At 36.6% G+C, this 15,507-nt stretch overlaps 1 protein-coding gene across 7 annotated transcripts in view; it reads right to left on the minus strand.

Annotated features, from left to right (window-relative positions):
* Positions 1 to 15,507, minus strand: part of LOC134651323 (monocarboxylate transporter 3) — a 54,594-nt gene that overhangs the window by 17,701 nt on the left and 21,386 nt on the right. For all 7 annotated transcript variants that reach the window (XM_063506388.1, XM_063506385.1, XM_063506390.1 and 4 more), the window contains exons 2-3: positions 13,295 to 13,571; positions 8,887 to 9,030 (exon numbers count right to left, since the gene is read on the minus strand). In XM_063506388.1, coding sequence (XP_063362458.1) covers positions 8,887 to 9,030; positions 13,295 to 13,571 — 421 coding nt within the window. The remainder of the gene's footprint in view (positions 1 to 8,886; positions 9,031 to 13,294; positions 13,572 to 15,507) is intronic.

Raw genomic sequence — 15,507 nt, forward strand, 5'->3', positions numbered from 1 at the left:
ATATGCATCGCATGTTTGTAAGTGTTGGTGTTGTTGACATACCTACTTGGCAACGTATTAGCTGATCATTTTCCCGTACATACCTAATGTGATTTGAGGATAATACAAGAGTACCATGACCTTGTTTTACTGTACATCAAGAGACAATCATTCACAGTATAGTCAGTATAGGATACCAATTAAAACTTACATGTCCAACGCTCAGCGCTTAAAGTATGAACTATTTTATACCTTTTTTTCACGGAGCTCATCAAAGTCCGTCATTCAAAGTAAAATATGCATCAAAAGTTTGCACGTGTTGCTGGCAATCTTGCCGTATCGTTTCCCGTAGATGTGCGATTTGAGGATAATTATATAAGTAGGTACACGAGTGCACCATGACCCAGTGGCGCCGCGTCGTCTGTGATTGCTGGCTAGGTGCCAACATCCCGGCTGCGCGACCTTGAAATAGGCTTAACGCGGTAAAATTTGCACTAGCATAGCTGCTGGCCTGCCACGCTGCTACAGCAAAAAGTTAGAAATTATGTAGGTGTTACCTAATTTCGCGAGGAAGCCAAAGAACAGACAATAAAGGGCTGAATGACGTAATTTTGTCTCTCTCTCTTCCCGCAACCCGCGTAACCGAAATAGATGAAATTTAAATCGACAAAGGGTACCTATCGAAATAAAAAAGGACATACTCGTAGATTGTTTGATCAACAGATATCTGCGAAAGTTTTTAGGTAAGTCGTCAATAGGAGGTGCTGCGAAAAAAGTCAGGCATAATACAGTGTATGTAAATTGTATTATGACCGACTGTTTAGAATGATTATCAGTTTGTAACCATTATCATGCGTCAGGCTTTAAATTACTCCGGGAAAACCAGCGGCATTAATACTACACGGCAATCTTTGTGCAGTGCCGCATTCACGGGAAGGAACGCCCTCAAGCCACGTTTACCGACGATTTTAAATTTTAAAACGTCTATTCTATTCGCTAACAGAGTGCAGGCGATTCTAATGCTCAGAATAACCAATATAAATGCGCTCTTCTTCAAAGGTAGAACTAGTACCACCAGTCCAGCAGATTTCGGTTACACTGTTTCAATTTGCCAGCTCTCGGTAAGCTGTAGGAGTAGCCGTTCAGGACACAACGCTAACATTCGAACGCCGGGGTCGCTGGCAACTGTTCAATTTCACACACGCTTTTGTTGCCGTTTCAGCGAAAATTCGAGAACAAAGAGGTAGGGAAACTAATTCCATTTCAAATCGCACGTCACCTTCGCCAACGTGAATGATATACGGACAATATAAATCCTGCGATCACTAAACCGTCAGGAAAATATGTTTCTACCTATTTAAAACAATAGGTACCTAGAATAACGAGTGCCTACATGTTAATGTGAAAATGGATGCCATTACCTTTATGTGAATTTATCACGCTAAGGCCGCTATTAAGCAGGAAGATTGTGCATCTAAGGGCCACTTGCACCATTCACTAACCCGGGGTTAACCGGTTAAACCTGGAGTTACCAGTACAATTTGACACTGGGTTAACGGTTTAATGCGTTAACCCCGGGTTAGTGGGATGGTGCAAGTGGGCCTAAGAATCGTTTGTAAACGTGTGTAAGAGTTTAGGAGATTTTTATGTCAATTTGTGACATTTTCAAGTTTGTTGCTAAAGGGTCAAAAGAGCTCGGATCGCAGTGTTAGAGACGAGGAGGAGGTACTGAAAGAAGACCATACCGTCAGAGACACCATGTCGGGGCTTCCTTAGTTACGATTTCCGATTGAACCCTTTATTTCCAGTGAGTCAACTTGCACTTCAAACAAAAAGTTTAGCTCAAATTTTAAGCTCTACTGACACATCTCATTAAAACGTCTAAAAGGATCCAAATCCTTTAATAAATTTTTCATGGCGGTACCTTGGTTCATCGTGACGCACCAAAGGCTAGTCCAGTGGATTACGCTGCGGATGTTAAATTATTTTAAGTACTGAAGCTATAAATAGCTGCAGTTAATTGCTGCTGCGGGTAGCAATTGCAATGAAGTTATACAAATGAACGCCGCCTGTGATGGGAATGGCGACAGTTGGTTGTACAGTCAGCACCAAAAATAGCGTATGAAACAACGCACTAAAAGTATCTGCCACCCTCAAATACTTTTCCAAATAGAGATATAGCTCGACAGTTTCCGTTCAAAGGTATCTGCAACAGTTAGATTGTTCTACATATTTCTTTTTGTTGAGCTATCAGAGAATGGAAGATACTTTTAAGTCTTTTAACGCATAGTCTGATCCGTTACTTTTGATGCTGACTGTGCGAGTACAATATAGACTTATCCTGACTTTGGACTCGTCTCGGAGGGTTCTAGCGTCGTTGAGTGGCAGATGACTGAAAGAAAAGAAACTTGGTTTTGGTATTCTCTTATACCACGATTCAGACGATATGCAATAAAGCCTCAATAATCTCGAAAGGACAACAACTTTGTTTTATTTAGGTAGGTATTCTATTTACAGAGAAGTAATAGCGCCAGTTCCTATTAGATAAGTATTTATTAATAAGTTTGCCATCTACACTGTTCCAATTACTTAGGTTCTAAATACGACTCGTACGAATATGGATATAATAGGAGAGATACTAAGAAATAATACTAATATCTGAATTAAATTTTAAAAGGTTCTTATTTATTTAGGTCCTTTTTGTACAAGCGGATTCGGTCTATAGTCCGTGGGATACGGATAAAAACTTCACAAACATTTGAATTTATTCGCAGGTGCACAGGTTTCCTGCGATGTTTTCCTTAACTAAAAATCATCACGTAAATTAGTTACATATCAAATTATATTTCATACCTATATGCATCCCGAGAAACTCATTGGTATTGGTAACAAGCCGGGGTTTGGATTTCCAGTTTAAAAACTAGATACCTCAGTTACCATCGCCTAATGCGAGGCATAGCATGTGCATTCTCACAAAAATAGGATGCCGAAGACGGGAAGAAGTGGAAGAGGAAAAAGTCGGAAAGCGAAGCCTGTGGGCTCCAAAGCAGTAGCTGAGGACACAACCGAGATGAGGGAGAGAGACCAACGCCTAATTCAAAATCTGCCACTAAATAAACAAAGTGCAATTACATAATTAAGTTGTATAGAGGAGAAGCAGATTACAATTGTAATTAAGTACCTAATACCCTCGTCGTCGACTGGTGGGAATAGCAACAGTTATAGTGCTGTTAATCGATTTGTTGGAATTTCCCTTGGGGTTGATTTTCACCGATAAATAATTTGCTAAGCGGTGCCAGAGTTCCTGTGTAATGAAGCAAATTAATAGCGATTCGGAAGCGCCGGGGAAATAGTTTACCTAATTCAAAAGAAAGATATTTGGAAAATCTGAGATTATATAACCGAACCAAAATTTTTTCAAAGATTTGACAACTTTGATTTTAACAGAAAAATAAAAATAAAAGTATCACTACCGCTATAATATTTATAGTGTAATGTTATTTAATTACATTAATCTTAATTAATATTAAGAATCTTAGCTTACCATTCTTCACACTGATCTGATGATGCAGTTGGAAGGTCATAGGAATTCTGTAAAAAAATATCGCAACCCCATTGCGATTGGACCGGTATTGCGTAAAAGTAGAAAGTGGTTGATGAAAAAGTTTCCACGTTTACGTTTTTAAGGCGCTCTTATAGTTAAGTTTTAGGTTTTCAAGGGGGTGAAGCGGACGAAGGCAGGCGGGCGCCCCGCGCGCAGCGCCGCACCATTCCAGCGCACCGCGTCTACGTCCGTATTCTGATGGCATCGGTATTCTGAGTTGTCAGTTCCGGGATCTTTTCCGGCAATTTATATTGAATAAGATTTATTAAAAAAATCGTATTTTGATGAGTAATTAATGAAATTAAAAATGGTAGGTGTGACGGTAAGTGTAGATAATTTTATATACAATATGAGAGTATGCCGCGGCAAACTGAAAACCTAATAGCCAAATTATTTTGAGACAAAACTAGTACTTACTAATATACCTTAAGCATACCTAATGGATCTTAAAAATGTATAGAATTAGACCAAAAAAAGTCTGCAACGATTTTGATAGCATAGTTGCGCAGTCTTATCGCTCTTAACGCGCAATGTTACACACTATACTCTATCCACGTTAACGAGCTAGTACCAGAAAACTCAGACTGCACGTGATTGGTCAGCGATAAGGGCGATGCATGTGCAACGGGTGAGTTTACATGATAGTCAACTCTGTCTATTGTACGGTGCGGACGTGTCTAATTGCTCTCCTTTGTATTGTTTCCCGTAATCCATAGCCTCCGCTATCAACTGTTCCATGGTATTTTTTCTAAGATTCATTAAGACAATGAAACTCCAAATTGCAAAACAGCCGCCGTTATCAACCTTTGCGTGGTATTTTCTCTACCTGGTCACAAATGCTCACTAATTGTTATGATAACAATAACTTTGAATCATTTATAGTATTTAGTTTTTTTTTTTGCAGGCAAAGGAATTGATCATAAACATGCAGTTGGTTAATAAAATTTAATTTAATAGAGTATAAAATAAATATTATAAGCATAAGAAATGTATAAAAATAAATAATCAAAGCGACGGCATGTAAGCCGTGCCGGACAGCGAGGTGCCATTGTTTACGCCCACTGCCCTTTTTTGTCCCTTTCATCTGCATACAAAAGTGCAAAAGAGAGAACGCTATACTAGTTCGTTAACGTGGATAGAGTATAGGTTGTACGAAATTGCGCGATTGCCGTTGTGTGATTTTAGTTTAATTGCTAAGAAGGGGGTATATTTTTTGTTACAATTCGTATTATAATCTTTTGCCATATAGTATATTTTTTGTTACAATTCGTATTATAATCGTTTTTTTATGTAACCTTATTAAGGTTACATAAAAAAACGATTAATTACAGATAAGATTCACATTTTAAATTTTATGAGCAGTTAATTGCAAAGTGCGCAGTCTTACACCACCCTACCCTAGCTCCAATAAAGATAAAGATAAAGATAAAAGATAGTTTATTCAAGTAGGCATAATTACAATGCGCTTATGAACGTCAAATAAAGCTAGGTAGACCGGCTCCAACCCTACACCTCTGCCCCGAGAAGATTTAAATCCCCCCTCAATTGGAGGAGGGTATCCCAATATGGGACCGGCAACAAACTCGGCGGGACACATCTTAAAAATAATTACATCTTATAATTAACATGCATTACGAGAAAATAAGGAAAAAAGATACAATTTAAATTAATATAGAATTCATGCAATTATACACATAAGGTGTAATAGAAATTTGATTTAGAAAATATACATATGTACATGGAATCATACAAATTCGTAGCTCTTTCAGAAAATAAGTAGATTAAATTTGCTATCTGCACAAAAAAGAATTATGACTGTAATTTTAATTACTATTTTTTATCAATTTTTGATTTGACGAGCAAAAGTCGAGTAAATTCACAGTAAATTGCATTTAAGTTTATAATGGCAAAAAACACACTTCTACTTCGGACTATATCACAAAATCAATCAACATTTGGCATGATGCGTTACATCCCTGTAGTTGCAGGCGTCCATAGGCTAGGGTGAATGCTTGTTTGCCACCAGTATGGTATAAAAAAACAACGGTTTCAAAAAATGGCTATAAAGCATTTTTGGAACAAAGTTCCATATCGCACGGTACGGACTTGGCGGATGGGGGCTAGGCAAAAAAATTGTAGGTAAGCCTTTTAAAATATGTTTACCTACACAATTTTCAATCGCGGCTGAATTCCGAATTGGCTTGATGGGTGTGTGCCTTTGCTGCCCATCTTGTTATAAAATGACAATATGACGGACGAATGTCTGAAATGTCACCGTATATAAGAAAACTTTTGCTTTTCTTCGTTAGCATGTTGAAAAACATTGTGTGTATAAGATATTTGCATATTTATATTGTGATTACCCATTTTATGAGACGTCCGCTAAACTAGCACAGGCCCGACGCTGACAGTGGTCACGGGCGTACTGGCGTGAGGAGTGGGCGCAAGGTATTGCCGCGTAGGGTGTTTTTTAGTAGGCAAAATGTTGAATTCATAAAATTATGAATGAAAAAGTTAACGTATCGATAAATGGTCATGGAAAAATGTAGATTTACTTAAAAGCTATCGAATGAAGTAAGTTTCACATTCATTTTCTTCGTAGTACTTCTAAAATAAGGATATAAAAACAATGTTAAGCATGTTTTCAATTGAAAAGTCTATCGAGAAAATTATAAGCCTTCATGTTTCTGACAAGCAAACAAGTAGTTCAAAGACTGAAGTTATAGATACTAGAAAATAATGCATGAAATCCTTGTAAAAGTCTGTAAATATCGTCTCAAAATAGCGCATTTTACTATACACCGCGCCTTAATCGAGCGTAATTTGCCCGACTTGATCTTTCATGCCAAATACCTATAGCCTGGACTGAAAACAAAATTATTCGATATACCAAAATGTATATATCTAATTCCTAATAGCCGACTCATATTTCATGATGCCGGCAGTGTTGTACGAGTCAAATAGGACATCTACAGGATAGATCTGTTAGAAGTATCTAAGCGAAGGACGTCATGCCGCACTACGCTATGGCATGCCATTAATTATGCCAAGGCCATACGCGGGCATACATTTACATACAAGCTCTCGTTACGAACGGGCGGAACGGGCGAGTTGTGGCACCATAACACAGATTACAATAGTCTATACTAAAATGCGTAATTTCCCTTGCGAGAAATATACCCAATATTACTTTTCATGATACACGAACGCAAATAAACGGGCAGCAAGCAAAGTGCTTTCAACTCTACACAAAAGCCGAAAGTTCAAAGCCCTTTTGGTCACCGCGCAGAGAAAACAATATTAGATTGTGTTAATATAGCTGGTCAACCAAATCTTGTCAGTAAAAAAAGGCGCGAAATTCAAATTTTCTATGGGACGATATCCCTTCGCGCCTACATTTTTCAAATTTGCCGCCTTTTTCTACTGTCAAGATCTGGTTGACCAAGTATATGCACTGTTGCGAATGTGTTTTTTCAAGAGTGATATCTTCTATACCTATTACATATGTATTTCGTATTCTTTGTTCGCAATAAAAATTTACAAAGCACTCCGAGGATGTGCAAACCTTGAAAAAGGATGCTCTAATCCGTTATTTCAATACAAACGAGACCGCACCAAACAAAGGCGTTCCACCAAAATGAATACATCAACACATTTAACTGTAAAGCTTGCCGTTTGATCGTGACGTTATTAAACCGTAACCACAATCACAGACATACTCTTATAGGAGGTATATCAGCAAACGAATCTACTTTTTATGCCAAAGGTCATGCTTAAAACAAAACATTTGTGATCTAATCTCTCAACCTAAGGTTTTGGAATTAGTAAGAAAAGTATTAATGCGCTTCTGAAGCCATGGTAAAATACTAGCCGCTATTTTTTATAAGCGCTTGTTACTTATAAGTGACGTAATACAATTTGCATCGATTCTCCATACAAGTTGTTCGAGAGATCGGTGCAATTTAAACATATTTGGTCCACTACACGGACTAATTTACACATGACCAGACGCCATATTTGTCTATGAAAATATTGACAGATAAATAACATCTCACAGCAGCCCTCCGTTGTCTGAATACAGAATAATACAGATGCGAATTAAATCACTATTATGTAAATCGAAACTAGATTCATTCAATAAACAATGTTTATTAATGATTTACCTACTCTAGTGACGACACTCATCTACGTCACTAAAAAAATTGTTCACTTGATTTTCCAAACAGATCTCGGCACCTGCGAGTTTCATTTCGATAGCCTTCATAATTCTGCCGTAAATAAAATTCCTCTTTTTCCAGCGCGAAATTCATCAGAAGCTTTATATTAAATCGATAAACGTGGAGGAAAATATATCTAGTTGTTTACGAAATCTAAGCGGTAATACGGCAGAGTTGAGTCGGCACCTCGCTTGTATACAAACAGTTGTGAAGGGCGAGAAGTAATATTAGTCATGTGGATGGTCATTATTACCGAGCGCTGGCTAATCACACAATCGGATAGCGATTGCGATCTCGAGATTTGTAAACAAATAGTAGACTTTACACCACTGTAATAAGGTTTACAAAAGGTCAGTTAATTCTTCTTAGAGTTGGACTGGTGCACGGTTGATTGGATTGACGAGTATGACATAAGTTCGACTGGATGCCGGCCAGTTGTTTCCCGAATTGCTAATTGAATGTTTAGGAACTGGGTAATTAAGAGCTCTTAAGTGAGTCACTATGAAAACACCAGCGGAGCCGGAGGTAAATTTACAATATTTTGGTAACAAACCTCATAGATATATTGCTTCAGAAACCGATTATTAATCATAATTTTCACATTGAGGTAAAAGATAGTCTGCAACAATGGTTTTGACTGCCCCAAGCTAACAATAAGGTATTGCAATATTCGGCAGGCAAATATACGAAAACTTTAAATTCATAGTTCATAGCTTCATGTCCGCCGACTATGGCATGGCACGGTCAATTTACTCCCAAACTTTAGAGGCGTAAATATATTAATGAAAATTGATGCGTTTTAGGAACGACAACACCATTAATCGACTTAAACACTGAAAGATCTCTCTTTCAGACCCGGAATGGTATTTTGCAATTTAGTATTTAAATAGTAGTCATACGATACGATTGAAACCTACGGGATAAGTAGTACAACTACACGCCCAATTGTTATTAAACGAGAAATACAATCTCTTCTGTATAATTTGTTAGAGACACAGGTGATGGTGAAAGTTTGGTGTCTGCTGACCGCCTGCTAAGTTATGCTAACTTCACGCCGAACAAGGTTTCGTAGCAGGGAAAACTCACCTCCAAGCAGGCCGTAGGTGATCATCATGACGGTGACGTTCTTGCTAAAGGTGGAGAGCACGAAAGCCGAGGCGGCCACCAGCGAGCCCGCCACGCACACCGCGCGGCACCCGTATTTGTTGCATAACGCTGATACTATGGGACCTGGAAACAAATGAAAAAATTAGGGACTGACGGACTGTGGAATAGCAGCTATCAGGTAGGTGCGATTAAGGAATTTGATTTCAGTACAATCTCCACCTTGTTCAGTGAAAATAATGAGATCTCATCTAACGGGTTTTGGTTTGATTGTCATCAGCATACTAAATTGGCACAGAAATTAAATTCCTTGACTGTACCTAGGCATATTATACATATATATATATATATATATATTTCAAGTTGATCCACTCAAGTCATATATAATTGGTTAAAGCAACCTACCACTTGAAATGAACTCCATTGTCTTTTATTTCTTATTAGCTAAGTATATGTTGAAATAAAGAATCAAAATATATAGGCGTTAGTTTTAGTTTAATACGCGGAGCTAGAACGACGTACATACCTAAATAGAACATTAATCTTCAAGAATAAAGTGGTAGTGGCTAACATAATAAATCCAAAGTGATTTAAGGTCAATTCATAAATACATATATACTTAATATGAACCGGACACGGTTGTTTACAATTTCCACTCCAATATTTTTTTGATACAAAATGAGTCAAGTCTAGTTCCATTTGTTTTTGTTGTTGGATTTCTCGGTATTAGAATAAAGGTTCTACAATACGAAGGCGCGTTATCAATGGTAAATCACGCCATGGCCGTGAAACGACAAACTTTATTATTCAATCAACACAACTAGGCTGCCGAGACGTAAGTACGCGTCATAAGTAATAAAATCTAGATTTTATCAACATGTACCTAAGTAGTTTATTATATGCAAACTATAATATAAGATAATAAGTTAAAGAAGCACAGACGAGACTCTAGTCCGCAGTTTTACCTTGTTCTCGTTTATTGTAAATGCTAATATACATTTGGAATATTCCCTCACTTTACATATTTATGACCTATATTAGTTTAATGATTAAACAAGCAATATTAAGTTATTCGATGTTATAATTAAATAAGGACTTATTGTATTAACACATGTATGAGTTGTATTTTGTATTGCTAGTTGCTTTTGTGCTTATTGCCTTTTAGTTTCACAAGCGTTTATACATGTAAGACTTGTCAAAATGAAAATATTAGACACGTAAATAAAATTGAGATAATTTATTTCCAGTCAGTTAAGTCAACAATGATGGAATATAAATGAAAGCGACACAATTCTCGATTGCCCTAATTAACGCACACGTCATCGAAATGCGAAACGGGTCAATATGGCCGTTTACATACTCCTAATACGGTTGGTGTCAATTTAAATGGTAATATTATGCTATTATGCAATGTGCCATGCGAAGGCTAACTTCATTCTTATAGGGATCTGATATATTTGATAGTTTAGCAAATTTGTCCTCAGTGCAATGTCAAGTTGCCGATACTAAGAAAACTTTATTAGGCGGATTATGATGCTTTGTTTACCGTACAATATCTTATAAGGAGTTGAAATATAATTATATAAATATGCCTCTAGGTGTCAAGTAGGTATATAAGATTGCAAAGTATGCATAATGCATATAAGTATTTACATATTAATCGCGTTATACTACTAAGGGCATTTATGCGGCATTAGGTATTAACTACAATAATGCGACGTCTTAATTTATCGCAAATTTATCTTGAAAAAAATATCGCAAGTTCCAAAGAATGACGGGCTAAAATATAAAATTATAGGGAAGCCTTTCGTTTTCTTAATTAAAAGTAGAGACTGAGTGTGAGTATAGCCAGGCTATTAATTGCCAACCCTGCATCACATTTGCATTTAGTGTATGTAACTGAAATGATTACACGGTGGAGTATAAATACAGTTCTCAGCAACTAAAAAATACTTTCTTAAAGCCCCATACTTACTTAAGCCCCCCCTTACTTACTTAAGGCTATAAAGCCCCATTTAGACAGTTCAATAACTTACATGCAATTTTCGTTACAATAGCGGTATTTAGTCGATCGACTGAATTCATTGTATTCTGTAGTTAGAAATGTATTTATTGAATACTGCATGCAAGTTCTTGAGCCGTCTAAATGGAAGACCCATATAGACGGTTCATACGTGGGGGGCTTAAGCTTAATACGTGTTTCTTAAGAAATATAGATTAATTTACTCAGATGTCAATAAACTGAAAGTTATCTGGCGCAAACATTATTCGATAAGCAAATTCCAATTTGTAGATAGTTTAAAACAACGTTATCTCCCAGAACTCATTGTGTACCAAGAGCGGGCGAGTCTCAATCTTCGGTAAAACAGTATAACGTGGCCTCGAGATGCGAAACAACTATACCACTGCCACCAGTTTGTCACTGACATAAACGTCATCGAGAACGTAATTTACTTTCTATGCATCTCGCTCGTACTCGCATATTAGTGCAAGCGAAATGTATAAAAAGTAAATTACGTTTTCGAAAGCGTTCATGTCAGTTTTGACACTGTCAATGACTCATGGTACGGGCTCTAAACGTATTCAAATTGGCTTTTAAACTGATTAAAAAAGATCAAATATCCCGCCCTCGCCGAGCAATAGGAATGACAGCTTTATTTTTGTATTGGTTCAAAAAGGTGGGAAAGCAAAATCACCCAAATAGACTAATAGTAGGTAAGTAGGCAATACTTAAAGATAAAGCGTAGACATGTGCATGTTCAGGTTACTATGTCAGGCTACAATCAGATAACGATATTGCTGCTGTACTAAACACTTCATCATTTCATAGATAACTCGGCTTATTGAAGTTATTCGGCTTATTATGAAAACGGGAATATGTGATTGCGCAATTGTAATTAAGCCAGACTCAAACAATATGATAATATGTTGCTAAGCAGGTAATTACATACTTAACGAGAGAGTACCTACATTTATCTAAGGCGATTAGATTAAGATTAGAGCTTAATGTAACATTTTCAGAAGTAATAATTAGATAGGAATCTTCTGGCCTTCATGCTTCAGAAATACCTGCCAAAGCGTATATTGCCGTATTTACATCAAGGGTGATTGGTTTTATTGGTGAAGTTTCCAAAGAAAGATACCGGTTTTAATTGTTCTTGAGTGTAAATTATAATTTTAGATAACACGCCCACTTCTGTTTTCGAGTACCTACGTGAGTTTATTTTATACTAATCTTCATTTTTATCAAGTTATTCATCTTGATAGGTATACTTAGTGTTGTAAAAAAGAAAACCACATTAACCACATGTAGGTGATGTAGGTACATCGTACATTGGAGAAAAAAAATATTTTTTATTTATTTGTTTTACTTACTACTAAACATTTTAATGAAGAAGTCGACATTATGATTATGAATGATCGTTATGGTATTCTCATACAAAGCAACAATGTAATGACATTCTAACACATCGGATTTGCTCATCTAAAGCACATTTGCATCAATGCGTGCAGCAGTGGACATGTGAATATTGCACCAAACGTGACCCAATTGACAGGAAATAGCCTATTCCATGAGGGGATTAAAATGCAAGGCTGGTGAAAGCTTCGGGGAAAATTGTGCTCCAAATTCAGCTAGGTAAAGCTTGGTTTAAAGGTAATGAATTTTCGATTTTTCTTGCAATGGAAAACACTTGGAATAAGAGGTCTTAGTGAAACGGAAAATAAATTTCCTTACAGGAATTGTAGATTTCTATTCTTCGGGGAAGAATATTAGATTTTTTCACTTTTACAACCTGTTGTGTTGCCTGATTTAACTAATCTTAAAAATATTTGTAGGTAGTCAGTCTGGTATAACGTCTCACTGTCAACCGAAATAACAGTATCTTTTACTTTTACGATAATATTTTTACTAATTAATTATCTAATAACTAATCTTTCATATTATATGTACATTTAAAGAAAACCATCTCCCATACATTGTAGAAAATTATAATTCTATAATCTTCCTTGTAGTCGACGTCAACAACTTAAAGATTTATTAGTTACCTGATTATTATTATATTTATGAACATTGTCACATGGTTAAGCAAACACAATGAATCATTAAAGTAATTGAAGATTTAAAAATATTTTATTCGAAACAATCTGTCATATAATTGCATTCGTCAAAACTAAACACATTCGTTGAATGTCATACAGCTTAAGACATCTCATTAGACGAAAATAAACTATTATTTCAACGGTGTTAACGGAAACAAAGCGTAAACAATTGCAAATGCCAAAACACTTATCTGGCGCCTTTCTTCGGAGCAAGAGATGGGTACTTTAAATGTAGCCGTAACACCCTAATTGCTTAAGGATAAAAGAAGCTAAGAAAACAATCAATTACCGGCAGCCAAGTACACGCCGGAGAGCAAACTTCCGACCCACGCCACGGTTCCCTTCCCCTCTCCAAAGTACGTGACGAGCTCTGGGAGGAATATTCCAAATGTGTATGCGATGCCGTCGACTATGAGGTTGCACATGAAGGAGGCGAAGACCACGACCCAGCCGTAGCCCCCGTCGGGGGGCGGAGGTAAGGCCCCGTAGTCGTAGGCCTCATCATCGTCTTCGGCCCCCTCTGCCGTCAGTCGCGCCGCCTCCTCGCATGATGTTTCGCTTTCAGTCTGTAACAACCGAACAATAGCGTAAATTTGCAACTCAATCATAGCTAATAGGTTAATTTCCTAAAGCCGGTCACTACGATCAATCCGACAGTTTTTACTATTATGTAACGAGCATTTCTGTTAATTCAAGGAGTACCAAGATTTTCTCAGTTTCAATATTTTCCGTGAAAATCTAAAATTATGAAAGCACACCTAATTTGTCTACTTTATATAGAACGGCTAGTTAACATTTTATGTGTCGTATTCACATCTTAAATATTCAAATATCTTAATTACGGCTTTATTTGACATTGTAAGATTAGTAGATTACAGATTACAAGTGAAATGAGATATAAGTGCTTAAATCTAATTTTAGAAAACACGTCTTCTATATGCAAACGGAGATTAAATGGGAATCAAGGTAACCAAACGGTGATATATCATTACGTAGTTCCGTCACATACATAGCAAACAAACGATTTAGATAATGAACACGACATTAATCCCCTAGAAAAATGCACGAACACCATCAGTCAATTTCTCTTTCGACGCGACCTTGCTTCGGAAATATCCCTAAACACTAAATGATCTCATCGGGTCAATAACAATGAAGTGGGCTTGATTTTAATACACCCATCAAAATCAACGATTCATAAATTAAAGAGCATTGCGTCACGGAAATCGTAATTATTTATACTTGTTTTTATTGTTCCATCGTTATGTTTGGCGAATGTTGTCGTAAAATGTTAATTCAGAACGATATGCCATATTTAGAGTTCTTGCTGTACGAGTCCAAATCTGCAACAGTGAATATAATAAGTAATAACGATCTTTTTTGATGACGACGACCAATTACTTATCATGGCCGATTTGCTTAAATTTGTAACTTTTTAATAGAAAAGTTGATAAAGTTGTTGAAATGATAATATTATCTATAGATAAATAATAACCGGGGTAATAACCCCGGTTTTATCTCTTAAATGAATTAATTAGCGTTTAAAACGTTCAAACAATTTAATAAATCAGTTGTAACTATGTCAGTTAAGTATTATATCCTTTGAATTTTAGTAAAAGCATTTACTAATATAATTTTCGCTTAATAGCATGAGAACCAATTCCTTGTACCTCAACATATTCCTATATGAAAGTACCCATGTCATACTCATTTCATTATTTTTCCTTGCTAGCCTCTTTTCAATTCCTCTCAATTGGCTCTGCGACATAGGGCTGACCTATTTTTTGTACGAAACCTGTGATTATCCAATTTTATATTGGCACCGTGCACGATGGCAGCGCCGCCTAGCGTTCGCAACGTGGTCGGCGCTGTCAAATAGCGAGCGCAACAAAATAAAGATTATTTCTTAATAGTTATTTTCGATACAAGTGCGAAAAAGAGGAAATTCGAAACGAGTGGCGATAAATTAAAACACGACCGAAGGGAGTGTTTTAAATCGACACGAGTTGCGAATTACCTATTCGCACGTGTATCGAACAACGTTTTACAGTACATATGGCACTTTAAAGTTTCGACATACGCACGAAAAGTGCTATTTTACGCACTAGTGCGGAAAAGTAGCCCCATATGTACTGTAAAAATATTTACTATAATGTACATAACAATGTGCGGAATCTATTCGTATTTAATGTTAAATACACCTGGTTTTTGCTTTAGTGAAAACAGTAAGAATTATCTGTGTATTTTATATTATTCGGTCAATTTCCTTCGTTGTTGTTTCAATGAAAAAACGCATGTTTCACTATGTTTTGATGACTCACTTAGTGATCCTCTTCCTGGGGATACGTACGATGCTTGCAATTATAAAAACTTTGACCTTTTTCACAGGTTTTAATCAACACATTTTATGTTAAAAATTTATGTTCTCCCGCTTAATAGGCACAATGTCTGTTGTGACACTTGTGTGACTTGTGACAGATGACAGATAACCCTACATGCCAA

Source organism: Cydia amplana, chromosome 10, assembly GCF_948474715.1.
Source record: "Cydia amplana chromosome 10, ilCydAmpl1.1, whole genome shotgun sequence".
Lineage (NCBI taxonomy): Eukaryota > Metazoa > Arthropoda > Insecta > Lepidoptera > Tortricidae > Cydia > Cydia amplana.